General features: G+C 39.7%; 2 protein-coding genes across 3 annotated transcripts in view; one reads left to right on the top strand and one right to left on the bottom strand.

Moving 5' to 3' along the window:
• LOC108532678 (bifunctional methylenetetrahydrofolate dehydrogenase/cyclohydrolase, mitochondrial-like) overlaps positions 1-12,269 on the bottom strand; it is a 25,799-nt gene extending 13,530 nt beyond the window's left edge. The window contains 3 exon segments of the mRNA XM_017876868.1: positions 25-584; positions 811-897; positions 12,111-12,269. Coding sequence (XP_017732357.1) covers positions 25-584; positions 811-897; positions 12,111-12,269 — 806 coding nt within the window.
• GNB4 (G protein subunit beta 4) overlaps positions 3-12,904 on the top strand; it is a 60,405-nt gene continuing 47,503 nt past the window's right edge. The window contains exon 1 of one of the 2 annotated variants that reach the window (XM_017877226.1): positions 3-218. The gene's annotated coding sequence lies outside the window, so the exon portion shown is untranslated. Of the gene's footprint in view, positions 219-252; positions 596-12,904 lie in introns of those variants that run through there. The other variant, XM_017877231.1, reaches the window with a different exon arrangement.

A 12,904-nucleotide genomic window follows, 5' to 3' on the forward strand; every position in this document is an offset into this window, starting at 1 on the left:
CGCGCCCCTCGCGCCCCCAGCCACGTCCCCGCCCCGGCTCCGGCGCGCCGCGGAGTTGGCTGCTGGGCGTTGCGGGACTGGGTGTGGCCGGCGGTTCTGGTCTCGGCGGTGCGCTGCGCTGCGCTGCGCTCTCCACGCCGGCTCCGCTCTCCAGGAGCTGCTGTGCGCCCCGCGGACCCCGGCAGCGCGCGGTCGACGCGGGCCCGAGCTCCCTCCAGGTAGGCGGCGAGCTCGCGAGCGGCGGCTCGTGGGTGTGCCCCGCGAAGCGATCCCGGGCTTCTCGCAGAGACGTGGGGCGCCGCGAGCCACTCCTGCGGAACGGGGCCCGGGTGACGGTGCGGGGTGGGATGGGTCCCTCCTGGCTCCGGGACTGAGGGCTCAGGCGGCGGACGGTGCCCGGGAGGGGAGGGCCGGGGAGGGCGCGCCTGGGTCGCGCTCCGCTGCTGGGCGGGAACAGTCCTCACGACCGCCGGCGCAGGCACTTCCCGGGTGGTCCAGATCGCTCTCCTGGGGCAGCGAGGAACGTTCGGCGGTCCAGGTCCTCCAGACCCCCTGGGTTTCTCGTCACTCCCCGAGGCCTCCTCCTAGGAACTGAGTACGAGCCCGTGCGTGCCCTCAAAATAGCGGGTATTAGGGACTGCCCAGGAGGGCTATTGGGTGGAGAGCGCTGGGAAAACTCATAAAAGTTCTACGCTGAGTCCAAAATTAGTCCAGTGGTTTTGTATCTGATTTATTTTGGGAATGATATAATGTCCAGAGTTTGGGGATGGGAGGGGATTAATGAATTTTGAATACTTTTGAGTTCAGTACGAGAAAAAGCGTTTTCCTTTTCTCTCCACCTTTTTCTACTTCAGAACACAGATGATTGCCATATACTTTGATATGTATTCCTATTCGCTAAGGGAAAATTGAATTTTCAAAAGTTTAAAACCAGGCTTTCATTTGTTTATATAAGCAATACTTTGTTATTTTGCATCTCCTTGTCTTCCCTTTTCTCCCTCTTCTTCCCTTTCTCTTTCCATAAAGGATGAGGATGCATCTTTCTCCCTCTCAGCCACTGACAGAGTAGCTTGGCGTGTGGATTAGCACTTTATCAGGAAGTTTTCTTAAAACGTTCAAAATTTAATTGTTGATTAGAACTTTTATTATCAGTCCGTCTCAGTGTTGCAAACTGAGTTTATGACCATTAAGTACATCTTCTAGGACAGAGATAGAACACACGCTGCTTATTTAAGATGGGAGGGAAGTCATTTCTAGTCGGAGAGGAAAACGACGGATTAGGTGCATTTGAAATTGTGTGCTTTGAGCCTCTACCATTGTTCATTTTAATATTCTTCAGTGTGGTGCTTTTGGTTTACTACTGATCCCGGGCTCTGAAAATTTGCTGTATATTTCAATATGTGGTTTGAAAACATTTTAAGATTTTCCATGTTGCATTTTGGTTTGTAGATGAATTTGAAACTGAAATAGAAACTTTTAAAATGTCTTATTGAACGTTGTCAACCTTCTGTATATACTTTTATGAAACTGATTAATACAGCTTTTGATACATTTAGGTTGGTTCATCTCTTTGTGGGCCTGTAGACATTATTTAGGAAGTTATTCCGAGTCATTGGCCTTTGTTAACCTGTAGAATTGTTTCTTTTAAACAATTGGCATGTAAGTATGTCAGCACATACTTTTACACTTTAAAAATAGACTCTGGGGCAATTTGAAATTTAAGAATTGGAACTAAGTGTTGGACATTTTTCTGCCCTTACCAAATGCTGCCTGAGATGGTGTGATTTCTCTTAGGCGTGTTATTGAAGTCAGCTGACTGTGTCATCAGTTTCTTTACCTTGCTGACTGTTTTAATCTGCATCTGTTATGGACTTACTTATTAAAATATTTCTTCTGGACTGGGGCAGTGCTGTAAGTTATTCTACTTATATCTCACAATAACACCCGTATCTACTTCCACAGGTGAGGAAACTGAGGTTTTAAGTAACTTGGCAGTGGTCATGTAGGCGTTAAGTAACTCAACTGGGATTCGAAGCAAGACCCCTCTGCTTCCACAGTCCATGTTCTTTCCCCTGTGCCATATTAACTTAGTACCAGGACATTAGGAGTGACCCTCAATTACTCATTAGCATGTGTGTAAAATATCCAAGACATCCCAGACACGTTTGTTTTTCCAGCATGATCATTATTGTCCGTCCATGTTTTTATACAACTTCTCACATCAGCCATTCTCTTCTCACCATTCTACTCCTAGTTAAATGTATTGTTCCAAGTTCAAAACCTCCCTTTTGCCAGGGCACAGTGTATCCTATTGATATTAACAGGTAGTGATGGCTTAATTATCTTGATAAAATAATAATGCCATTTTAACGTGGGTTCTCTAGAAATAGAGTTATAACTAATTTGGAAGGTTACGAACAGGATGGCAATCTGTTTTGGGATATGAGAACCCTTTGATATCCCTCAAATTAAACCAGGCGATATTTTGATAGATATTTCCCTCTGCAATTTATCATACTCTCCTGTGTCTTCAATTTGTCAGTTACTACAGAGTCATTTGCACTATTTTACAGTCTGTCTCCCATTTTAAAATAAAATTGTTTCTTGATCAGTGTTCTGCTTCCATGACTGCCTCATTTCTTTTTATTTATTTATTTTTATGAATAGAAGCAGGATCTCACTGTGTTGCCCAGGCTGGTCTTGAACTCTTGGGCTCAAGCAATCCACCCACCTCAGCCTCCCAAAGTGTTAGGATTACAGGCGTGAGCCACTGCGTCCGGCCCTGCCTCATTTCTCTACCTCACCTTGAGGAAGCTTAGTTTTTTGACAGAACAAAAATAAATTCAGGAGCAGTAACCAGAAACTAATTAGTTACCTACAGGCACTGGGTAGGAACTGAGTAAACTGAAACAACAGAAGGAATGGCGTTGCTCTGAATATACCTTTTTGCATAGTTTTGAGTTTTGGAAACTGTTAGTCTTTTTTATGTTCAAAAATAAAATTAACAAGATGTGGAGAGTGGGACTCCAAAACTGAATACAAACAGCAACAACAAACCGTGTATTTCTGTGAATAACATAAACTCCCAGAATAAAAAAAAAAAAACCCGAAGTAAGTTTTGAGCACAGGATTAAAGAACTGAAAAAATAATCTTGAACTCTGTGTACTCTGTGTAGTAGGCTATTATTTGTATGGTAGAGGTGTAGCAATTCTGAAACTATTTTGTGTGTGTTATAGGACTGAGCAAATGGGTCAATTCATTGATATTTTGGGAACTGGGATTTTCAGTGTGGAAGAAGAGAAATAAAAATATGAAACAGGCGTGGCACGGTGGCTCACACCTGTAATCCCAGCACTTTGGGAGGCCAATGTAGGCGGATCACAAGGTCAGGAGATCAAGACCATCCTGGCTTACATGGTGAAACCCTGTCTCTACTAAAAATACAAAAAATTAGCTGGGCGTGGTGGCGGGCGCCTGTAGTCCCAGCTACTCAGGAGGCTGAGGCAGGAGAATGGTGTGAACCCAGGAGGTGGAGCTTGCAGTGAGCCGAGATTGCGCCACTGCACTCCAGCCTGGGCGAGAGAGCGAGACTCCCATCTCCGGGGAAAAAAAAAAAATATTGAAGCAGAAGAAGGCAATGAAGAACTCTTGATTTCGAATTGGAATTAATAGTATCAACATGAACTCATGATTAAAATATATATTCACATATGCCTACTTGCATCTATTTACTACTTCTGTCTAATGAAAGGGCCCAGAAGCAGTGACATTCTAGGTAATTAATTTGGATTCAGGCAATGTTACTTCAGGCAAGTGCCACACAGTCTCAAATGATCTCTCCAGATTAACACCAAGGGGAAAACAGTAGCTTCACAGTGGAGAAGTGTGGCAGACACTACCTTAACCAAGGGATCAAAGTTAGCATCACCAGTAGTAGCATAATCATTCTTGATGTGTCTGAACCGAGAACATCATTACTTTTCTGTGGTATTTCTAAAATAACCAGAATTTAATCACAGGGAAACAATTGGGAGACCTTTATTGAGGATTATTCTACAAAGTAACTGCCTTGTAATCTTCAGATATGTCAGTGTCATGAACGACAAAAGGTAAGGAACTATTTCAGATTAAAGGAAGTTCAAGAGACATGGTAATTAAATACCATGCATAATCCTGGATTGGATCTTGGCTTGGAAAAAAAAATCATTTCTCTAAGAACATTGTTAGGATATTGGCAAGATTTAAATATGGAGTAATAGTGTTGTATCAGTGTTAAATTTTCTGAATTTGATAATTGTTTTGTGATTATATAAGATAATGCGCTTGTTCTTAGACGATAACACAATGAATTGTTTAGGAGTGAAAGGTCAAAATGTTTTTAGCTTACTCTCAAATGGATAGACAATAATAATTCCATATATAGAGAGACTGATAAAGCAAACATGGTACAAGTTAGCAATCTAGGCGAAGGGTACAAGGGTGTTCACAGTATTACTGTTTTCAAGTTTAAAATTTTTAGAATTGAAAAGTTAAAAATAAAACTTCAAACAGTAACAATGCAGCTTTGCTTCAAAAAGAAAATCTTTTTTTGAAAGACTTCATATAGGCTGTCTCTCCTCCTTATCTGCCATCTTCTTCTGAACCCACTCCAGAGAGACATTATTCCTCCTACTTCATGAAACAGTTCTTCTCTAGGTCACCAGGGATGTCAGTCTTGCCAAACTGGATCTTCAGCCACATTTGATACAGGCAACAGATAACTCCTTTCTTATCAAAATATCTTTTCCCCTTGGCTTCTGGGACACTCGCTCTCTGATTTTCATCCTGCCTCATTGGCTACAGTTTCTCATTCTTATCCATCTCAGTAAATGGTACCACCATCCACCAGGTTGCTCAGGCTAAAAATTCTAAGAATTATCTTCATTCCCCTATTTCACTCATCCTAAATCTATTCCTTCAACAGCAAGTATTATGGGCTCTACCTTCAAAATCACTGCAGATTGGACCATCCTTTTTAAAAATTTGATTTGACCATTCCTATCACCTACACTGCCACCACCACTCTTGTGTCAAACTGTATTCTTTCCTGGCCTGGATGACTGCAGGAGCCCCCCAACTGGTTTGTCAGCTTCCACTCTGTCTCCCACCAGCCAGCATGAACTTTAAAAGAGGTAAATCAAGGCAAGTTATATCTCAGTCATCAGAACCCATTATTGCTAGATAAAATAAAAATGTTTTAGCCAGGCATGGTGGTGCATTTCTGTGGTCTCAGCAACATGGGAGTCTGAGGTGGGAGGATTGCTTGAGTCCAGGAGGTCAAAGTTGCAGTGAGCCATGTTTGTGCCTGGGCAATAGAGTGAGACTCCATCTGAAAAAAAATCAGGATTTTTTTTTTTTTTACTATGATCAAGAGGCTATGACTGGATTCTGGGGCACCCTTCTAGTCTCATCTGCTGCTCTCTGCCGTGCTCACTCTGTTCCAGCCTCACCATCGTCACTGCTATTGGTCCAGCATGTCGGGTTAGTTTCTGCCTGGGCCTTTGCTTGCTGTTTTGCCTGGAATGCTTTCTCACAATTAAGATATGGCTCATCTTCTCATTTCATTCAGTCCTTACTTAATTTATTTAAAAATAGCCTTCCTCCTAACCCTCTAACTTCTTGAAGTTCTTGCAGTTTTTTTCTTGCATACGACTTATCTGTACTTAAAATTATGATGTGCTTTCTTGTTTATCTCCTAGACAAATACAGAACAAAGCACTATGGCAATGGGAAGTTTTGTTTTGTTTACTACTGACTATCTAGAGCCTGGAATATGTTTGGCACATGGTCAGGACTCAGATATTTGTTGAAGGAAGGAATGAATACATGAATTAATATTTGCTGTATCTTAGCTAATGCTGTTTCAAATATAGAAGACAGTTTCCGAGAATCTGACAGTGTTAGTGCTATGTAAGGTGTTCGGTGATGCTGCTAAAGCTTCTCTGAAAGCTAACAGGTTGCCAACTTTGAGTGTTTCACGTTGTCACCTTTCTTTTGTATGCCCTCTGGTGGAGTGATAATAATAAGCGGCAGGCCAGTAGAATAGGTCAAGAAGAAACTAAAATGCAAGAACTTAGATCACAAACTGGATAATTAACTTAAAAAAAATAGATTTGAAAATTTTAATTTTAGTTAAGCCTCCTGAATAATTATAATAAGATTAGAAAGAATGAAAAGAAAATGAGGCACAGTTAGATTTGAAGAGATATCTGGCTTAGGATGAAAAAATAACCTATTGCACACACCCAAAATGTTTGGATTACTTAAAATAATTCCTGCTTAAATATACTTCTGTCCCTTAAAGTATTTTAATATTTTTCCATCTTTGGTTCAAAGACCTCTTTCTCTCAACTGTAGTAATCATTTCAGTGAACCTTTATTGACTTTACCATGTGTCGGTTAATGTACGCAAGTGGTGAAGCCAGTGTTCAGACTCTAGCAGTGGAGGACCAGAGACAGTGCGCTCAATCATCATGCTTCACTACCACCTTTGTGCTAATGTCCTGTGGATGGTACAGGGACTGGAGAATTTCCTTTAGAGCAATAGTTACGGACAGAAAAATGCTTGGTAAGTTCACAGTGTGCATTCCTCAGTTCCATTTTCCAGTATGTTTATAGAGAGCCCTTTCTTCCAGAATTGCTGAAAGATGTGTTATCTTTTTTGAAATAGAAATCACATGAAATGTTTCCACACTCAGGTGCTACTGACTTGCTAAAATAATATAAAGTTTCTCTTAGTGTACATATTTAATACTTATGGCAGTAACAGCTTCATTGTTCCCCCACTTTTGGCTTTAGCAGGGTTTGTTCATATACTATATAGTTATTACAAAGGAAATTTAGTATACCTTGCTGGGTAAGGACAAACTCCCACTGAGATGCGTATCTTACTTGCAGTAGAAAACCTCCAAAAAAGAATTCGTTCAGAAGATATCATTATTCTTAGTATCTTTGCAAGTCAGTACTTAGAGCACTAACAGTGTCTTCTTAATAGCTGCATAATATTTCATTGTATGAATGCATCATATCTACTCTCCTGTTTACATTTTTAATTTTTTGTCATATAAACAATTTGCTAATGAATATCCTTAAACATTAATTCTTAGCTATCAAAAGTGTTGGCCAGTTGCAGTGGCTCACGCCTGTAATCCCAGTACTTTGGGAGGCTGAGGTGGACAGATTACTTGGGCCCAGGAGTTCAAGACCAGCCTGGGCAACATGGTGAAACGCCATCTCTACAAAAAAAATATAAAAATTAGCCAGGCATGATGGTGTAAGCCTGTAGACCCAGCTACTTGGAAGGCTGGGGTAGGAAGATTGATTGAGCCCAGGAGGCAGAGGTTACAATGAGCTATGATCGTGCCATTGCACTCCAGCCTGGGTGACAGAGGAGACTTTTAACTGCCTTTAAAAAAAAAAAGAAAGAAAGAAAAAAAATATATAAAGTACTCTTTTTAGAAGCCTTACTGTTTCTACTCTCTTTTAGCTTGTCATGAATTTTCAGCTATGGAGAAATTGATGAAATCTGCTTTCTTTATGGAACAGATTCAGTCAATTTCTCTATAGCTGAAAAAAGGGAGAATACAACTTTGGGAGGGACAAGATGACAACAATGGACCGTGTGCTCAAAGAGCTAATAATCCCTAGGCTCTTATATAGGATTTAAATTTTTTTTTTTAATGGCAGCACTTAGCAATGGCTTGACTCAGTTTTTTTCTCCTTATTTTATATTCAGTTTTCAACTAAACACCTTTACCCAGAAATTGTTTAAAATATGAAAATTGTTCATTAACTACTTGGTAATGTGACATTAAAAACCCAGTAAGGCAGCTTAAGCTGAATGAGGTTTTATGTCTAATTGGCATGTGACATAAATTATATACATTGTGTTTAGGATAGTTAAAAAGGCTTACGTTGGCTCGTTTTTATCAGGAAATAATTTAAGACATCTTATTCTAGAATTCTGTAAATTAAATTATGTGTGTATGTATATATGTATGTATGTACTTTTTGAGACAGAGTCTTTCTCTCTCACCCAGGCTGGAGTGCAGTGGTACGATCATGGCTCACTACAACCTTGACTTCCCAGGCTCAAGCAATCCTTCCATCTCAGCCTCTTAAGTAGCTGGGACTATAGGTGCATGCCACCGTGCTGGCGAAATTGTGTATTTAAATGGAACATGGTAGGCAGTTAATTACTTGAGGAAATTGAAATTTGTCAACAAGGGATCTTAGTTATCTGCATCACTTATTAAATGGGGCTCTAGGGAAGCTGTTGAGAGATAAACGAACAAACAAACAAACAAACAAAACCCACCCTGAAAATGTGATCTTGCCATGTGGTCTAAAAAACAAGAAAACTTAGTATTTAAAATTTTAAACTTAGATATTAGTTTTCATGGTTTGTGTTAACCTTTACTATGGGAATTACAATTTCTGAACACGAGATTTCATTTGGTTCATTAATTACTGAACATATCATCAGGGAAACTTTTTTGGGGGGAGAAAAAATGAAAAAACCACAGAGACTCCTTGCTGTAAGACATAAAGAAGGTAGAGATATGTTAGTATGTAAATTTCATTCATGTTTATGTGTTGGCTCACTTTTTAATGCAAAAAAATCTTCACAAAGGTTTTAGAAATGATGATGAGACAGATTATGAGAGGATACTGAAGAATTGGGGGGATTGTGTGTTCCCTTAAGGCACTGAAGAGCAGTCTTGGTATATCTGATAGAGAATGTTGTAGGATAAAAACATCAGTAGGAAAATCAGCAGTAGAACAAAACTAAATGTGACTAAATGTAACTAAAAATGAATATTCTGTTCAAACTGCATGGTAGAGATAAGAACCTTTGAAGGATAGATTCTGAGAACATTAGTGGTAGGGGTAGAGAATTGGGGATGGGATGGAATCCCAAATAACTTGAGTTATTAATTAACTGCTAATCTAAACCTGAGACAGTAATTGTATAGTATTTTGGTAAATAAAGTGTGATCCTGAGGTAGCAGAAATGGATACCAGCTCATCTCAAAACAGTATCACTGTAAGTACACTTGCTCGTTAACTAAAACCTCTAAAATTTTATCTTATAGGTGGGCATTATGGCTTTAAGATAAATGAAATCTACAGTGAAAGACACTGGATGCTTTATTCTATTTCTGCTTATTATTGGTAACTTTAAGATATTTTACCTTTTTTTTTTTTTTTTTTTTCCTGAGACAGAGTCTCACTCAGTCACCCAGGCTGGAGTGCAATGGTGAGATCTCGGCTCACTGCAACCTCTTTCTCCCAGGCTCAAACGATTCTGTGCCTCAGCCTCCCAAGTAGCTGGCATTACAGGCGTGCACACCAGTCCTTGCTAATTTTTGTATTTTTAGTAGAGATGGGGTTTCACCATGTTGGCCAGGCTGGTCTTGAACTCCTGACCTCAGGTGATCCAACTGCCTCAGCCTCCCAAAGTGCTGGGATTACAGGCATGAGCCACCGTGCCCAGCCATATGATATTTTACTTTTATTAAAGCTGTGAGCATATGGAATTGTAGCTACCTTTCCATGACTATGTTAATTGCACAAGTTACATTTTGTCCTATGTAGCTGTGTTAGCAAATAAGCTAGATGGTAATGCTTGTGAGGCACTCATAAACATTTGTTGGATGAAATTCTGATATCCCCAGTTGTCATATTCTAACCTTTTAATGGTGGGATTGATTTTTAAAATTTTTGTATGTAACCAAGTGTAATATATAACCAAGTCTGGTAAATTTAAAGGGTTGTTTCTGGTAAAACAAAAGCAAGTTATGTGACTTTAAAGTGATACAAGACTGCCAGGTATGGTGGATCACACCTTTCATCCCAGCTACTCAGGAGACTGAGGTGGGAAGACAACCTGAGCTCAGGATGTCAATACAAGCCTAGGCAACCTAGTAAGGACCCCATCTCTAAAAAAAAATTTTTTAAATTAGCTCAGCGCGGTGGTGCATACCTGTAGTTCCAGCAACTTGGTAGGCTGAGGTCGGAGATTGTTTGAGCCACTGAGTTCAAGGCTGCAGTGGTGAGCAAGGATGGCAGTGCCACTGTGCTTTAACCTGGACCACAGAAAAGACCCATCTCTTAAAAAAAAAAAGTGACATAGGACTGTGTGACTTGGTAACACAGAGATAACCACACGTGGTCGTTAAAAAAAATCGAAGAGATGATAATGCTTGAGTGGGTCATGTAAGAAAAGACAGGCTAAGTGTATGATTTTAAATTTACGTAATCATAATTTATGTTTCTAATGTTTAGTTCACAAAATCTTAGAGTACTAAAACCAAGAAGCTCCTCTTAGAGAAGGTAGTTTTAGGACTAAGTAAAAGGAAATGCCCTGCTGTTTTACAGAGCTGATGGTAAATTTATAGAACTTGTTACTTTAAGAAGTAGTACAGGAGAAAATATAAGCATACTAAAAATGGGTTCAGTGAATTCATGGACAATAGTTTCAAAACGTATTGTGTAAAATTTAAGAGAAATCCTTAGTAGGTTGAGTTCAGCCACATTCTCATAAACATTTGGTTTCAATGATGTGACACTTTAAATACAAGTTCTGTCATAGCACTTACACTCTAATATGATTATAGTGACGAGCCCCATAATGATGTTTCAGTCAGCTGGGCGCAGTGGCTCACGCCTGTAATCCCAGTGCTTTGGGAGGCCGAGGCAGGTGGATCACCTGAGGTCAGGAGTTCGAGATCAGCCTGAACAACGTGGTGAAACATCGTCTTTACTAAAATACAAAAATTAGCCAGGCTTGGTGGTGGGCACCTGTAATCTGAGCTACTCGGGAGGCTGAGGCAGGAGAATCGCTTGAACCCAGGAGGCGGAGTTTGCAGTGAGCTAAGATCATGTGCCACTGCACTCCAGCCTGGGCAACAACAGTGAAACTCCATCTCAAGAAAAAAAAAAGGATGTTTCAATTATTGAGTGGACTGTATATAGGGTGATGGTCCCATAAGATAATAATATCTTTTTTTTTTTTTCTGAGACGGAGTCTCTATCACTCAGGCTGGAGTGCAATAGCGCAATTTCGGCTCACTGCAACCTCCGCCTCCTGGGTTCAAACTATTCTCCTGCCTTAGCCTCCCAAGTAACTGGGATTACAGGTGCCGGCCACCAAGCCTGGCTAATTTTGTTTGTTTGTTTGTTTGTTTGTTTTGTATTTTAGTAGAGACAGGGTTTCACCATGTTGGCTAGGCTGGTCTCAAACTCCTGACCTCAGGTGGTCCACCTGCCTTGGCCTCCCAAAGTGCTGGAATTACAGGCATGAGCCACCATGCCTGGCTATACCATGTTTTACTGTTCTTTCTATGTTTAGATGTGTTTAGATACACAAATATTTACCATGGTGTTAAAATTGCCTGCAGTATTGAGTATGCAGCACAGGTTAGTAACCCAGGAGCAATAGGCTATATGCTATAGAGCCTAGGTGTATAGTAGGCAATACCATCTAGGTTTGTGTAAGGACACCCTTTGATATTTGCACAGTGATGACATTGCCTAAGGACGTGTTTCTCAGAGCATATTCCCATCGTTAAGTGATGCATGACTGTATTGTTACTTACCTGTTTTCCAATGGATGAATGTTTCTGATGGGGTGGGTTTCTGTGCCTAGCACAGGGTAGGTATTTAATACATGTTTGTTGAGTGGAAGAATGAATCACATGATGATTTAGGTTGACAGTAGGACAGAATAATACTCATTTCTTATGTACTTTTAGGAGTATAGGTGAAAATAATAGGAACAATGCAGAAGAAAATCCTTTCGAAAACTTTCCCAAAGTGTTGACTGGAAGAGTTTAAACGTATTCATTTAAAGCTGCTATTGTCTTTCTCCCTCCCTCTCTATAGATACATATCTAGATCTGTAGATCTGTAGATCTAGATATCTACAGATCTAGATATATATGGGAATTTTAAAAAATACACTGAAAGAATAGAAACATATCAACACTATACTTAAGACACGTACTCTGCATTAGGTTTTAATTCCATAAATTCCTATTCATTTTTTATTTTATGCATGAAATTTTACTGGGTAATGGAATTTACCATCCCTGTTAAGATTCGGCATTGATGACATATCCTGTTCAATGTCGTAAGCCCGAATTATTAACCCCAAATGGACCCATTTATGATACACGGAGAAAGAACTTGTTTTCTTCTTGGTCAGTTTGCGCCTGTACCGACTCATCACATCGTGCTTGTTCAGAAAACGTAATCACAAGTTCTTTCAAAATAATGAAACATGTAAAAGTCAGCTGGCGTTTCAGAATCTAAGTCCCTTTTAATACATGAAACACTTTTCTTGGTGAGTGGTTTCTCATTTCTTTGCTACTTTAACAAAGATTAATTCTTTTAAGCCTTAATTTTTTAAAAAATGGCTCAAGTGTCTCTTTTTTTAGGTAGCATGAATATTTCAAGATAAAAGGAGACAGCTTGGTTCCTAACTAAGCCTGTCCTTCCCGACCTTGGTATTTATTTCATTCTTATGGTTCTTTAAAGTAAGACCAAAGGAGGTATAGCTGCTCCCTGAAAAATCACAGTTCTGTTTGATGCATTGTTTCCATCAAGGAAAGAGAAGATAATACCTGAAATAGGTCAAGGAATTAATTGTTAATGATTTCTGTGTACAAGTGTTTTAAGTTGGGAGCGTTGCAAAAATTACAATTTATATAGGAACTTCTTTTCCTTTTCTGAAGCCATTCTTCAGAAAAAAATTTCAAAATCATCACAATTCAGATACGGGAAATTATTTTGCTTTGTTTTAAAATGAACTAAGAACGAGAATAATTTTTTTAAAATCTATATTCCTTTTTTTTTTTTTTT

Source organism: Rhinopithecus bieti, unplaced genomic scaffold (assembly GCF_001698545.2).
Source record: "Rhinopithecus bieti isolate Rb0 unplaced genomic scaffold, ASM169854v2 scaffold_76, whole genome shotgun sequence".
Classification (NCBI taxonomy): domain Eukaryota; kingdom Metazoa; phylum Chordata; class Mammalia; order Primates; family Cercopithecidae; genus Rhinopithecus; species Rhinopithecus bieti.